This window comes from Phyllobates terribilis, unplaced genomic scaffold (assembly GCF_046119375.1).
Source record: "Phyllobates terribilis strain yellow unplaced genomic scaffold, ASM4611937v1 Scaffold_3__8_contigs__length_932513732, whole genome shotgun sequence".
In the NCBI taxonomy this organism is placed as follows: Eukaryota; Metazoa; Chordata; class Amphibia; order Anura; family Dendrobatidae; genus Phyllobates; species Phyllobates terribilis.
This window is the reverse complement of record NW_027362763.1, coordinates 315449903-315466295: the sequence shown is the minus strand read 5'-3', so window position 1 is coordinate 315466295 and position 16393 is coordinate 315449903. Positions and strand designations below refer to the sequence as shown.

The 16393-nt window shown below is 44.5% G+C and overlaps 1 protein-coding gene across 4 annotated transcripts in view; it reads right to left on the bottom strand.

Annotated features, from left to right (window-relative positions):
• Positions 1-16393, bottom strand: part of LOC141258085 (anosmin-1-like) — a 97717-nt gene that overhangs the window by 24811 nt on the left and 56513 nt on the right. For all 4 annotated transcript variants that reach the window (XM_073673093.1, XM_073673095.1, XM_073673096.1 and 1 more), the window contains 2 exons: positions 15869-16015; positions 643-737 (listed from right to left, as the gene is read on the bottom strand). In XM_073673093.1, coding sequence (XP_073529194.1) covers positions 643-737; positions 15869-16015 — 242 coding nt within the window. The remainder of the gene's footprint in view (positions 1-642; positions 738-15868; positions 16016-16393) is intronic.

Here is a 16393-nt window from a genome sequence, read left to right as displayed (position 1 = left end):
AAACGTTTGACCTCTGTCATTGCCAACAAACGATATATAAGAAAGCATTGAGATGACATTTAGATTGTGAGCCCCAATGGGGACAGTGCCCATAATGTCTGTAAAGAGCTGTGGAATTAATGGCGCTATATAAGTGAGGAAAATAAATAAATAAACTTTTGTAATTGACCAAATACTTATTTTCCACCAAAATTTGAAAAAAATTTCTTTCCAAATCAGACAATGTGATTTTCAGGATTTGTTTTCTCATTCTGTCTCTCATAGTTGAGGTCTAACTATGATGTCAATTACAGGCCTCTCTCATCTTTTTAAGTGGGAGAACTTGCACAATTGGTGGCTGACTAAATACTTTTTTTCTCCACTGTAGATGCCATCCAGGATTTTTCCTCATTTACAGCCCTCTATTTTTATGTCTGTTGGCAACAAACTTTGATTACTTCTAAGAACCACTGACAGCACACATCTACAGTTGCCCGGACTGGGTTGTACATTGGATGATCAGCACGTTTGTGTTGGGCAGCAGTATATTGATATTGAGCTCTAGTCTTTCTTGGTTGGAAAATCAGTGAAGTAAAGACCTTTGCATATTTCTGGAATATTAAAGTTCTTATTTATATTATAAATATAACAGATATTTCATACCTTCACAACTGCTTTACCCCCTGAAGAAGTGTCATTATCATCACACATGACTGGTCTCCATTTTATTAGGAAAGTATATCCTTCCACATAATTGTCTGTAGACAAAAGATGGTAGAGTTAGAAAACACTATTGTATTACTGTGTATGATTTCAGCTAGTTGATCTTTCTTGTTCTCTTTTTAAAGAGAATTTCACCAAGTTTCACAAGGAAAAGTGAATATATTATTAAATAGACCTGATGAGGCTGGTGTACTTACTTTTAAAGTGCATGTCGTAACCTAAATACATATATAACCATTGTATAAATACATTGTAAGATGGCCGTTAGACAGGTCCTTGAGGGGAGATATGTATCACCGAGGTTGGGAGCTTCGGTGATATAAACCCGGGAAAGCATACTCCAGCACACGTAGTGCTGAGAGGGTTAATAGGGCGTACCAGGGCCGGGTTTTACGAGCATTCATAAGAGATGAGAGGGAATAACTGCTCACATATCCCCACCCCCGGGCGCATGGTTTTGTAAATAAAATGTAGACCAAGTGTTACATTCAGTGTCTGTGGCTGGAGGTGTGGAGACCTTCAGTCTGTTCGAGCTAAAGGACACTGACTGTGAGCGGGCCAACCCGCCATATTGTATGGACTGTTTATTTTCTGTTTGTTACTCTGTGCTGGACAAGGCTGTTTTTCGTTTACTTCTAAGAGTGCGGTTTATGAAGTTGCAGTAAACCTGCCTTGGACATTTTAAAGAAACCGCTTCCTGTGCCTACCTCAAAAGCAGCTGAATGAGTGCAAACCCTACAACATGTATAACACTTTTTGAAAATTTCCTTGCCCTATGTTAAAATTAACATTTTATGAATCCAGCTCTAACTTGACTTTTAAAATTCTAATTTTAATGTCAAGAAAATCATTCTGACAAGGATTCTCGCAGTAAGTACATAAACATTATAAGATCTTAAGGATCTAATTAATAATATATGCAGTTTATATTGAGAAATCTAGTGATATATCCTCTTTTGGTCATGGTCATGGATTATGTAATTATATACAGTTAGGTCCATATATATTTGGACAGAGACAACGTTTTTCTAATTTTGGTTCTGGACATTATCACAATGAATTTTAAACAAAACAATTCAGATGCAGTTGAAGTTCAGACTTTCAGTTTTCATTTGAGGGTATCCACATTAAAATTGGATGAAGGGTTTAGGAGTTTCAGCTCCTTAACATGTCCCACCCTGTTTTTAAAGGGACCAAAAGTAATTGGACAATTGACTCTGAGGCCATTTCATGGACAGGTGTGGGCAATCCCTTCGTTATGTCATTCTCAATTAAGCAGATAAAAGGCCTGGAGTTGATTTGAGGTGTGGTGCTTGCATTTGGAAGGTTTTGCTGTGAAGTAAACATGTGGTCAAAGGAGCTCTCCATGTAGGTGAAAAAAGCCATCCTTAAGCTGCAAAAACAGAAAACACCCATCCGAGAAATTGCTACAATATTAGGAGTGGCAAAATCTACAGTTTGGTACATCCTGAGAAAGAAAGAAAGCACTGGTGAACTCATCAATGCAAAAATACCTGGGCGCCCACGGAAGACAACAGTAGTGGATGATCGCAGAATAATCTCCATGGTGAAGAGAAACCCCTTCACAACAGCCAACCAAGTGAACAACACTCTCCAGGAGGTAGGCGCATCAATATCCAAATCTACCATAAAGAGAAGACTGCATGAAAATAAATACAGAGGGTTCACTGCACGGTGCAAGCCACTCATAAGCATCAAGAATAAAAAGGCTAGACTGGACTTTGCTAAAAAACATCTAAAAAAGCCAGCACAGTTCTGGAAGAACATTTTTTGGACAGATGAAACCAAGATCAACCTCTACTAGAATGATGGAAAGAGAAAAGTATGGCGAAGGCGTGGTACAGCTCATGATCCAAAGCATACCACATCATCTGTAAAACACGGCAGAGGCAGTGTGATGGCTTGGGCATGCATGGCTGCCAGTGGCACTGGGTCACTAGTGTTTATTGATGATGTGACACAGGACAGAAGCAGCCAAATAAATTCTGATGTATTCAGAGCCATACTGTGTGCTCAGATCCAGCCAAATGCAGCCAAACTGATTGGTCATCATTTCATACTACAGATGGACAATGACCCAAAACATAAAGCCAAAGCAACCCAGGAGTTTATTAAAGCAAAGAAGTGGAATATTCTTGAATGGCCAAGTCAGTCACCTGATCTCAACCCAATTGAGCATGCATTTCACTTGTTAAAGACTAAACTTCAGACAGAGAGGCCCACAAACAAACAGCAACTGAAAACCACTGCAGTGAAGGCCTGGCAGAGCATCAAAAAGGAGGAAACACAGCGTCTGGTGATGTCCATGAGTTCAAGACTTCAGGCAGTCATTGCCAACAAAGGGTTTTCAACCAAGTAATAGAAATGAACATTTTATTTACAATTATTTAATCTATCCAATTACTTTTGGTCCCTTTAAAAACAGGGTGGCACATGTTAAGGAGCTGAAACTCCTAAACCCTTCATCTAATTTTAATGTGGATACCCTCAAATGAAAGCTGAAAGTCTGAACTTCAACTGCATCTGAATTGTTTTGTTTAAAATTCATTGTTGTAATGTTTAGAACCAAAATTAGAAAAATGTTGTCTCTGTCCAAATATATATGGACCTAACTGTAGTTCTCCCCAGACTAATTGACAGTTAGGTACTAGTGTTGAGCGAGCACTAAAATGCTCGGGTGCTCGAAGCTCGGGCCAAGCTCACCGTGATCGACCTGAGCAACGAGCCCAATGTTAGTCTATGGGAGTCCCGAGCATTTTTGCGGCGGCACCCCCGGCAGTCTGTAGAAAGCCTAAAAAGTGCCCAAAACGATAGTGACAGCGTTCAAATGACATGGGGACTGCATGGGGATCGCCCCAGGAAGCATTTCTGACCCCCAGGTCACTGCTGTCAACAACGTGGTCAGAGGTATTAAGCCACTTTTACGGGCTCACAATAAAACATTCAAAAACGAAACTGAAACTGTTTTCCTGTGAAATATGTTAAGGAACATCCTTTCCAGGGTAAAGACTTGTGTATAAGGTAAAATAAATAACCAAAAACAAAAATACTCCTCCACACCTTGGGCTATGTTCACAAGTAGCATTTTTTATGCGGTTTTTGCACTTTCGTATTGCTTTCAACCGTGACAAATGCATTCACCGGGAAATGTCATTTTAACATTTTACAACCTTATCTGGCCATGTGCTGTGTGACACATGCATACAGTGCTGAAAAGACATGAGAACAGCATGGGGAAGACCCCTGGAAGCATCTCTGACACCCAGGTCACTGCCTAAAAGTGTGCCCATCAGAAGTGATCCTTGCCGCATCAGAAGATGCAGACTTGCAACTATCCCCGTGCAAGTCCTTGTCCCAGGGCAGTGTTCAATTGTACCTCTCCCATTCCTTGCAATGCAAGCGCAAGTATGCAGCCTGCCACCCACGCACCCCCAGGCTCCAATACCATACTGCTTGCTTGCACTTGAAATTGGGCCTTGTAGGCATGTGGAGGCGGAATCTGGCCACCACGTCATGGCTGCGTCGGCGGCCTGGTATCCATACTCAGTCCCCAGCCGCCCGGGTGTCCATACTCGGTCCCCAGCCGCCCGGGGGCAGCCGGGTGCCCATAAACGGTCCCCAGCCACCCCTATTTGAAGGACAGCCTAACCACAAACACGTGGACAAGTGAATGTGGCCAGGGATGGTCCATCTGACTGATGACTTCAAACTGGGTCAATATTGTGGAAGCCGGGACACAGTTGGACACTGGGATGCAACACGTCCTCCAGACATAGAGGATTGCGGGTAATGGGTCAATCAAGCTTCAACACAAAGTTCAGAAGGTAGAGAGCAGCAGTGGTCGACCTCCTACACAATGAGTAAATTATTCATGATCATGAGGCCATCCATCTCCTTAACTTTCTGTTCCTTGGAATGCAAGCACATGTATGTAGTAGCGGCTAGGCCTGAGGTGGTCAGCGTTTTGGCGCATATCCTACCTCCTCTGAGGATTGCTGAATGTTTTCCTGCTACTATCCCAGTTCTATGACTCCCATTAAAACAAAGCTTCAGGTGATGAATGATGAATGAGGTGGTGGCAAAGGAGAAAGAGCAGGAGGAACAGGGACCATTCACATCAATATCAGGCCAGTCAACCACATATGTCTTGTAGGATATGTTTCTGTACCAAAAGGAGCGGTTCGGCTACACAGTTATAGGGCATACAGTGAGTGCAATGCCTACCAAAAATTTTGAGGCACTCCAATGCCCCTTGGAAGTGACATGGAGGTTAGAGTGCCTTAACTAAACCATTTTTTCCATTTATAGCAACTGGGTCTCCTGTACACTGTTGGCCTCAGCAGTGAATGGAAGGCTTTCAAAAAATTATGAGGAACTGCAATGCCCCTTGAAACAGACATGGATTACAGCGTACTAAAAACCTTCTACCCATTATTGGGGAGTGGGTCTCTCTTAGTGTTCGCCTATGCATTGAAAAGCAAAAGCTGACTAAAATTAGGAGGAAATGCAATGCCCGTTGTAAGAGTCATAGAGGTTAGAGTTAATTAAAAACAACATTTCAATGCCCATTGGAAGAGCTGTGGAGTTCAGAGTGGTTTAACAAGACAGTTTTAATGCCCCTTGGAAGAGACGTGGAGGTCACAGTAGCTTAACAAGACGGTTTAATGCCCCTTGGAAGAGTGGTGGAGGTCACAGTGGAATAAAAAGACAATATCAATGCCCCGTGGAAGAGACGTGGAGGTCGCAGTAGCTTAACAAGACGATTTTAATGCCACTTGGAAGAGAGGTGGAGGTCGCAAAAGCTTAACAAGATGGTTTAAATGCCCCTTGGAAGAGACGTGGAGGTCGCAGTAGCTTAACAAGATGGTTTTAATGCCCCTTGGAAGAGCGGTGGAGGTCGCAGTAGCTTAACAAGACGGTTTAAATGCCCCTTGGAAGAGACATGGAGGTCACAGTAGCTTAACAAGATGGTTTAAATGCCCCTTGGAAAAGAAGTGGAGGTCACAGTGGAATAAAAAGACAATATCAATGCCCCTTGGAAGAGTGGTGGAGGTCGCAGTAGCTTAACAAGATGGTTTTAATGCCCCTTGGAAGAGCGGTGGAGGTCGCAGTAGCTTAACAAGACTGTTTAAATGCCCCTTGGAAGAGACGAGGAGGTCACAGTGGAATAAAAAGACAATATCAATGCCCCTTGGAAGAGTGGTGGAGGTCGCAGTAGCTTAACAAGACAGTTTTAATATCCCTTGGAAGAGCGGTGGAGGTCGCAGTAGCTTAACAAGACGGTTTTAATGCCCCTTGGAAGAGACGTGGAGGTCACAGTAGCTTAACAAGACGGTTTTAATGCCCCTTGGATGAGACGTGGAGGTCACAGTAGCTTAACAAGACGGTTTTAATGCCCCTTGGAAGAGACGTGGAGGTCACAGTGGAATAAAAAGACAATATCAATGCCCCTTGGAAGAATGGTGGAGGTCGCAGTAGCTTAACAAGACGATTTTAATGCCCCTTGGAAGAGACGTGGAGGTCAGAGTGGTTTAACAAGACGGTTTTAATGCCCCTTACAAGAGCCATGCAGTACAACATATTAAAAACATTATTCCCATTATTGGGGAGTGGGTCTCCCATAGTCTTTGTCTATGTCTTCCAAGCAAAAGCTGCCAAAAATTAGGACGGAGGAACTTGCAATGCTGGCAACACGGACCACGGTCACCCTGGTGGTATAGTGGTGGTGGAGGCTGAGGATAAGGAGAAGAGCAAAAAAAAAGCAGAATTGAGGAAGCGTATACCCATGTGTGGGTGTGAAGCGGTGCATTGGAATACACCTCCCGAAATAACACAGTGGATTTGACTTTATGTTACTCTGCTGTCATTTGGTGGTGATGAGAAGTCTGGTCCAATCCAGCCCTTGTTCATTTTGATAAGGGTCAGCTTGTCGGCATTGTCAGTTGACAGGCGAGTGCGCTTATCAGTTATAATTCCCCCAGCGGCACTAAAAACATGCTCCAATAACAATCTAGCGGCAGGGCAGTCCAGGACCTCCAAGGCGTACAGAGCGAGTTCATTCCAAGTGTCCAGCTTGGATACCCAATAATTAAATGGCACAGAGGAATCACGGAGGACGCTGGTACGGTCGGCAAAGTACTCCCTCACCATCTTTTGAAACTTTCCACTCCTTGTGAGAGTACCCCACCCCTCAGGGCCTGTAAGCTGGGCGGGTCTCAGAAAACTGTCCCAGAATGTTGACAGTGTTCCCCTGCCTCTGCTGGATTGGAGTTGCGTCTCTCTCGCCTGAACGCCTTGGTTGGTCAACGAACTGTGACCTCTGCCGCTAGCGTGTTCAGATGGGAATTTTTTTAACAGTTCTGCAGCAAGGGCCTTCTGGTACTGCCACATTTTTGTAGACCTGTCCACCTCAGGAATAAGAGAGTGAAAGTTCTCCTTGTAGCAGGGGTCTAAAAGTGTCACCAACCAGTAATGACTGTCACCCAACATTTTGACAACGCGAGGGTCACGGTTAAGGCAGCGTAACATAAAGTCAGCCATGCGTGCCAGACTGGTAACGGGCAAGACTTCCGTGTCCTCACCAAGATGATGACTGACCATGCTCTCCTCCTCCTCCTCCCCCTGTCCTCAGGCCACCCACGCTGAACTGACGGTATGACAGTTGTACAGGTACTACCGTCTACAGCACTTGATACCAGCTCCTGTTCTTCCTCCTCCTCTCCCTCATTGTCCCCCAATGTACGTTGGGATGAGATGAGGCTGGGCTGTGAGTAATCGCCCATTACGGCTTCTTGATGCATCTCATCATACTCTGGCTGCAATGCCTCCTCTTTAATTATCTGCAGAGAGTGTTGCAAAAGACAGACAAGTGGGATGCTGACGCTAATGATGGCGTCATCGCCACTCACCATCTTGGTGGACTCCTCAAAGTTTGTCAGGATGGTACATATGTCAGACATCCAGGTCCACTCCTGAGGTCTTATGTGTGGAGTCTGACCTGAATATCGATGGCCTTGTTGCAGCTGGTACTCCACAACTGCTCTCTTCTGCTCACAAATCCTTTGCAACATGTGGAGGGTAGAGTTCCAACGTGTGGGAACATCACACACCAGTCGGTGTGCCGGAAGCTGCAAACGCTGCTGCAACACAGCAAGGGTGGCGGAAGCTGTAGCCGACTTCCGAAAATGAGCTGACAGGCGGCGTACTTTGACGAGCAGATCTGGCAACTCGGGGTATGATTTAAGAAACCGCTGAACCACGAGGTTAAGCACATGAGCCAGGCATGGTACGTGTGTGATCTCGCCTCGCCTCAGAGCCGCCACCAGGTTACGGCCATTGTCACACACGACCATGCCTGGATGTAGGTTCAGCGGTCTCAGCCACAGATCTGCCTGCTCCTTCACAGCTGTCCACAACTCACAAGCAGTGTGAGGTTTATCACCTAAGCTTAAGAGTTTCAGCACAGCCTGTTGCCGCTTGGCTGAGGCAGTATTGCAGTACTTCCAGCTTTTAACTGACGTGGTGATATCTGAGATGCAGGCTGAACATGAGGAGGAGGAGGATGATGCGCAGGAGCTATACGCTGTGGGGGCAACTCCGACTGACATAGGGCCCGTAATCCTCGGTGTGGGGAGGATGTGTTCTGTCCCAAGGTCCGACTGGGTCCCGGCTTCCACTATGTTTACCCAGCGTGCCGTCAGGGAGATGTACCGTCACTGGCCACAAGCACTTGTCCACGTGTCTGTTGTCAGGTGGACTCTCCCAGTAACTGCGTTGTTGAGGGCACGGCAGATGTTTTGGGACACGTGCTTGTGTAGTGCGGGAATGGCACACCTGGCAAAATAGTGTCGACTGGGACAGAGTACCGAGGGATGGCCACCGCCAGAAGGATTCCGTCTCCACCAGCCTAAAAGGCAGCATTTCCAACGCAAGCAGTCGTGAAATGTGCGAATTTAGGACTGTGGCCTGTGGGGCGTTGGCTGCGAATTTGCGCTTTCGTTCAAAGCTCTGGTATATGGACAATTGAACGCTGCGGTGGGACGTGGACGTTGATGCTGTTTCTTGGGAAACTGCCATAACAAGTGAAGACTGAGAGGAGGGGGCATGTTTGCATGCAGTATGGACAGGGGATTGCCTGGCACGCACAACAGGGGGTTCTATTACACGCACAACAGCGGAAGAAGCAGTGGTGACACCCGCTGACAATGGTCGTGGACCCTTGGGGTCGCTCCACAAAGTCGGGTGCTCTGCTGACATGTGCCTGATCATTCTGGTGGTAGTCAGGCTGGTAGTTTTGTCACCCCTGCTGATGATGGCATGGCAGGTGGTACTAATGGCCTTTTTGTGGTTATCAGCAGAGTCTTTAAAAAAATTCCAGACTCTGGAAGACCTACCGGTTGTACTGGCAACTTCCCTCGTGTTGGTGTTACGGGAAACTGTTGCCCGCCTTCTGTGTGCGGCCATCACACTGCTTCTTCCTGCCTGTTGGGGTACTCTTCCTTTCTCTCCCTGTGTGCTGCTGGCCTCGCTCTGCGTGTCCTCCTGCCACGTTGGGTCAGTTACTAGATCATCCACCACCTCCTCCTCTTCCACTTGCGCACCACGATCCTCCTCCTCACTTCCTGGCAATTGTGTCTCGTCATCGTCCACCTCTTGTGACAAATTGCCAGCGTTGACTTCCTCTGGCCGTGACTGTTCAAATATTTGGGCATCGCTACATGGGATCTCCTCTTCCACCACTTCAAGCCTAGCAGGCGAGGGGAACAAATATGGAAATGAACCAGTGAACAGCTCTTCAGAGTGTCCAAGTGTGGGATCAGTTGCTGTCTTACGACACTCGGCATGGTGGGAGGAAGGAGCATCAGGGTGAGGAGGAGTATGTGGTCAAGACTCACGGCTACTAAAACTTGACCGTGTGGAAGACAGACCGGAGGTGGTGGTGCCCAGGTAACTGGAAGTATTATCTGCTATCCAATTAATAACCTGTTCACACTGATCAGTTCGCAGTACTGGTGTAGTGTGCTTCCCTAGTAATTTGGTCAAGAAATGGGAGCGAGAAGATGTGGCTGTTGGTTGTGGCACATTTTCACCTTGGCCACGGCCCCATCCTCTACACGCACCATCACTAGAACGTCCAGTTCCACGTCCCTTGCCACGCGCCTTGCCCATTGTAAATAAAGTAAAATAGCTTACACTCGCACTATCAATGGAAAAAGGGTAATAAAAAGGATATTAGAACCGTGGAACTGCAAAACCACAGTTCTAGTTATCTGGCCTACACCAGACTCTTTTAAACAGATATATTTGTGTCTGAACAGTCACAGACACACTCAATTTTTTTTTTTTGGGGGGAGGGGTAATACCAAAAGGTTAATAAGACATATAGTTTTTAAGGTTGAAGGAAGACTAAGTCCATCTAGTCCAACCCATAGCCTAACTTGTTGATCCAGAGGAAGGCAAAAAAAACCCATGTGGCAAACACTAAGCTCCACATTGGGGAAAAAAATTCCTTCCCGACTCCATACGACAATCAGACTAGTTCCCTGGATCAGCGCCCTATCAAGGAATCTAGAATTTATAACCTGTAATATTATACTTTTCAAGAAAGGCATCCATGCCCTTCTTAAATTTTAACAGTGAATCACTCATTACAACATCATGCGGCAGAGAGTTCCATAGTCTCACTCCTCTTACAGTAAAGAATCCACATCTGTGATTATGTTTAAACCTTCTTTCCTCCAGACGTAGAAGATGCCCCCTTGTCCCCGTCTCAGGCCTCAGAGTAAAAAGATCAGTAGAAAGGTCTTTGTACTGTCCCCTCATATACTTGTACATAGTAATAAGATCACCCCTAAGCCTTCGTTTTTCCACAGTAAATAACCCCAAGTGTAATAACCTGTCTTGGTATTGCAGACCCCCCAGTCCTCTAATAACCTTGGTCTCTCTTCTCTGCACCCGCTCTAGTTCAGCTATGTCTTTCTTATACACCGGAGACCAGAACTGTACACAGTATTCTAAGTGTGGTCGCACTAATGACTTGTATAGAGGTAAAATTATGTTCTCCTCATGAGCATCTATGCCTCTTTTAATGCATCCCATTATTTTATTTGCCTTTGCAGCAGCAGCCTGACACTGACCACTAAACGTGAGCTTGTCGTCCACCAATACACCCAGGTCTTTTTCAGTTACAGTTTTGCCCAGTGTTTTACAATTAAGCATATAATTATACATTTTATTTCCTCTGCCCAAGTGCACTACTGTAGCGTCGGCGTCCCTGCCTCCTGCTAGGCCGGGACGCTGTTCCCCTCACCTCTCCGCTCCGTGCCCGGCGTCCTCCTCCCGCTCTGCTGGCAGCGCGCGCTGCTTCCCGGCCACTATGCTTAGGGCGCGCGCGCTCCCCCTCTCTTAAAGGGGCCGCGCGCGCCGTCCTAAGGAGTCCCCGGCCAATGGCCGGAGGACCTCACCATATATAAGGCACCTCCTCCATGTAATGCTAGGCAAAATTATATCTAGCAATAACAGATGATTGTCACTAGCTTCTCATTAAAATGATTGTCTTCCTGAGGAAACCTCTTTAAAGGGAACCTGTCCGCTTTAGAAACACTATTGACCTGCAGACATATGGGTAATCTCCAAGTAAATAGCGGCAAATCCTGTTTGCCAGCTTACTTGAGCCGCGGCTACAGAGAGAAAATTAAGTTTTAATCTCTCTATAGCTGCTCACTTCAAGTCATTGGAGCGAACCAGGGAGTGGTTACAGTAATTGCTCACTATACTGTGAGTGCGCTCTAATCACTCCCTGGCAAATTGATTGGCAATGTCCTGTACTCACATACGCTGCACATACTCAAACTGCATAGCAGGCTGTCAAATCAATGTGCTGGGGAATGATTACAGACACACTCACCGTGTAGTGGGCATTGACTGAAACCGCTACCTACAGTAGCCCTATGATAAGCGTGTAAGGTGCGCAGTGCAGTAGTCATGGGCGAGGGGCTTCTGTGGACCTTAGAAATAAATGGTGTTCTGGTTCTCCTGTGCTATGCGTGAGGTGCGTAACACTCTAACTCACATTTTGGTCGCCGGCCTCTTCTGTCTCCGGTTCTTCAACTTCAGGAACCGCCGCACACACATTATGGGACATCAAATTCGTTTTATAATAAAGAAGTTTACTTAACTGTCCATTTTCATCCTATTGAAACACGCAGTATAGGGCACAAACTTTTCCATTTTCAAAGACCATAGCACAGCACGTTCTGATGTCCGCTGTTCGCTCGCCCTGAGCTATCCCTTTCCTCTCTAGCATCTCTGGCCCCTGGGATACTCCGTCCGGCTCTGCAGCTTCCATGAGTCCCATCCCAACTTCCTTATGCGATTCCCCATACAACTTCCTCTCCTAGGAAGATATTGAGGAACGCTTCTCAGTGCCTCCGTTGGACCATAGGCCCTGAACGTTCCAGGAATGTCCGCTCTGAGTTTATGGCCGACGTTCTCTTGCTGCTGAACATGCTCCTCATGCCCTCAGACCTCCAACTACTGCTCTCTCACCATATAATCTCCAACTCTCTCCCTCCCTGCACTACCCAGGAAGTATTCATCTTGTTAACTGGCCCTGCCCCTCCCACACTGGGGCTGTTCCTGAACATATTAACTGTTTCTATCCTAAACCTGTCTACTTCCTGAATTTATTGCGACCACCACTGCACTATACCCAATCCTATGTTATAGCTAAATCTAAACCTATGTACTACCTACAGTAGAGACCAAAAGTTTGGACACACCTCATTTAAAGATTTCTCTGTATTTTCTTGACTATGAAAATTGTACATTCACACTGAAGGCATCAAAACTATGAATTAACACATGTGGAATTATATACTTAACAAAAAAGTGTGAAACAACTGAAAATATGTCTTATATTCTAGGTTCTTCAAAGTAGCCACCTTTTGCTTTGATGACTGCTTTGGACACTCTTGGCATTCTCTTGATGAGCTTCAAGAGGTAGTCACCGGAAATGATTTTCACTTCACAGGTGTGCCCCGTCAGGTTTAAAAAGTGGGATTTCTTGCCTTATAAATGGGGTTGGGACCATCAGTTGTGTTGTGTAGAAGTGAGGTGGATACACAGCTGATAGTCCTACTGAATAGACTGTTAGAATTTGTATTATGGCAAGAAAAAAGCAGCTAAGTAAAGAAAAACGAGTGGCCATCATTACTTTAAGAAATGAAGGTCAGTCAGTCCGAAAAATTGGGCTTACTTTGAAAGTGTCCCCAAGTGCAGTTGCAAAAACCATCAAGCGCTACAAAGAAACTGGCTCACATGAGGACCTCCCCAGGAAAGGAAGACCAAGAGTCACCTCTGCTTCTGAGGATAAGTTTATCAGAGTCACCAGCCTCAGAAATCGCAGGTTAACAGCAGCTCAGATTAGAGACCAGGTCAATGCAACACAGAGTTCTAGCAGCAGACACATCTCTACAACAACTGTTAAGAGGAGACTTTGTGCAGCAGGCCTTCATGGTAAAGTAGCTGCTACGAAACCACTGCTAAGGACAGGCAACAAGCAGAAGAGACTTGTTTGGGCTAAAGAACACAAGGAATATACATTAGACCAGTGGAAATCTGAGCTTTGGTCTGATGAGTCCAAATTTGAGATCTTTGGTTCCAACCACCGTGTCTTTGTGCGACACAGAAAAGGTGAACGGATGGACTCTACATGCCTGGTTCCCACCGTGAAGCATGGAGGAGGAGGTGTGATGGTGTGGGGGTGCTTTGCTGGTGACACTGTTGGGGATTTATTCAAAATTGAAGGCATACTGAACCAGCATGGCTACCACAGCATCTTGCAGCAGCATGCTATTCCATTTGGTTTGCGTTTAGTTGAACCATCATTTATTTTTCAACAGGACAATGACCCCAAACACACCTTCCAGGCTGTGTAAGGGCTATTTGACCAAGAAGGAGAGTGATGGGGTGCTACGCCAGATGACCTGGCCTCCACAGTCACCAGACCTGAACCCAATCGAGATGGTTTGGGGTGAGCTCGACCGCAGAGTGAAGGCAAAAGGGCTAACAAGTGCTAAGCATGTCTGGGAATTCCTTCAAGATTGTTGGAAGACCATTTCCGGTGACTACCTCTTGAAGCTCATCAAGAGAATGCCAAGAGTGTGCAAAGCAGTCATTAAAGCAAAAGGTGGCTACTTTGAAGAACCTAGAATATAAGACATATTTTCAGTTGTTTCACACTTTTTTGTTAAGTATATATAATTCCACATGTGTAAATTCATAGTTTTGATGCCTTCAGTGTGAATGTACAATTTTCATAGTCATGAAAATACAGAAAAATCTTTAAATGAGAAGGTGTGTCCAAACTTTTGGTCTGTACTGTATGTACTAATCTCATCCTTTCCCTAAATCTAATACATTTATCAGAACACATTGAGTCATCCACATATTATAGCAATACATTAACCGTGCACCTTGGTGCCTATGAGGTTCTATGCAATATAAAACACTTTTTCGTATACCCAGGTTATAACTGTTTCCTAATCAAGAGAGAAGCACATGATCACCCTCTTACAAGTGAGCGGCTGCAGCGAGAATAAAACTTAGTTTTATCCCTTTAGCTGCTGTTCTAGTAAGGCTGGTAGACAGAATTTAAATTCTATTTACCTGAAGATTCGCCATATATCTGCAGGCAAATAGCCTATCTTGAGATGATAGCTCAGTTTAAAGGGAACCTATCTATTTTTTAAGAGTTGAAAGTGGGTTCTTCTTGCCAACTCACAGACAGTGGAAGCAGTGATTGCACAGTAGACTCTATATGCCCATACAGTTTCAATAGCTGTTGGTCGCAGCTATTCCTTCTGGCTCCCTCATAGACATGCACACTTGACTGGGGCAAGCACACAAGTTTACAATGAGGAACATGCCGCTCCCAGATGTTGCAGTATATTATCTCCTGTAGGAACAAAGAATCAGTTATGTTGAAATCCATGCCCAGTGGTAGATGTCAGGACAGTCCCACACACAGTTAATAATTGGTTGATCCCTTAAAAAATCAGCAAGCTCATCAGTCTTTTCTTTAACATGAATGGGCAGCTGAATACATGACTTGTCTGCTATATGTGATGAATTAGACACACAATAGTAGAATTTTTAGAATTGAGCCTAGTAATACATTATAGCAGAGACCACCCACCAATGTTTGAATCAAAGAGGCAGAACTTTTCTTCTGAGCTATTGTGCCCCTTTGTTTACGATGATCCATTGTACTTAGGTCACATGCACACATTCAGTATTTGGTCAGTATTTTACATCAGTATGTGTAATCCAAAATCAGGAGTAGAACAATCAGAGGAAAAGTATAATAGAAACACGTCACCATGTCTGTATTTTTCACCTACTCCTGGTTTTGGCTTGCAAATTGTGGAAATTGATGGCATAAATTAACAAATCCATAGTGCAAATTATTTTGTTTTATTTTGTGGATAAAAATTTGGTAAAATCGCATCCACAATATTGGATTACAATATGCTGCAGATTATCTGAAAATGTGCTGCATATATGACCCATGTAAGAATCTGGATGTTAAAGCACCAATCCAGAGCTTTTTTTTATTTCAGTGCTAGAGTGGTGCTATTAACATAAGCTTCTTAATTCTAGTATTATACTCAGCTGCTGTCTTCATCTGTTTCCAGTGCCACTCTGGTCCCACACCACCAAATTGTGACCGCAACTTCTGACTGACCAGAAGTCGGAGGTAACGGTCACTAGCCCTCAATGTAAGTCTACGAGGCCTCGTTCTGACTCTCATAGACTTACATTGAGTTGTGACTTCCAGCTCACCCATTAATGACTGGAGCGATCTGGTAGGTCACAACCTGCGGAAGACAGACTGGAGTGATGACAATAAAAGATGAAGATGGCGGCTGGTAAGTATTTACTAGGGGCAGGGAACTTAGATTAGTAGCACCACTTCAGTGCCACAAAGAAGAAAAAATCACTGGAGTGGTGCTTTAACCTATGCAATAATCATAAAAGTGCCAATTTTGAACTTTTCTCTAACTTTTGAAGAAACAATTATACCTATCCAATGTCATAAAAGGATTTCAATATAAAGTACTGCTATATGTGCAATATATTTTACCTGACACTTGCTTCCAGAATATTTGTATTTTAAGCTGATTATTATGGTAAAAGGAAAATGCTCGTAAAACATTTTTACAATTTTTGACTGATGCGCCACGCTGGTTACATGGATTCAGAGCGCGATTCGTGTTTCTTGTTTTTAAATCTGTATGAAATAAAAAATGAAACTGAGTAAGTAGCTCACAATATTTTCCTCAAAGTGGTTCCTTAGGCATCATTCAGACATCTGTCTGTTTTCTGGCGTGGGGGGTGTATTACACATGAGCAAAAAAAAACAAAAAAAACAACTGTTTTTTTATCACTATATGATATGAGTTTATTCAATTTTTGGGTCATGTGTGTGTTTTTACCAGCTGTCCGGCATCAGTTTTTCTTGTATGCGAAAAAAAATATCCAAGTTTCTAATACCCTTCATACAGTGAACAGCTGGTGACACACGGATAACATGCATGTGTATTTTTTTACTAGACCCATGTACTTGAATGGGGTAGTTTAAACTGCAAATTGGATAAAAAAAAAGCAA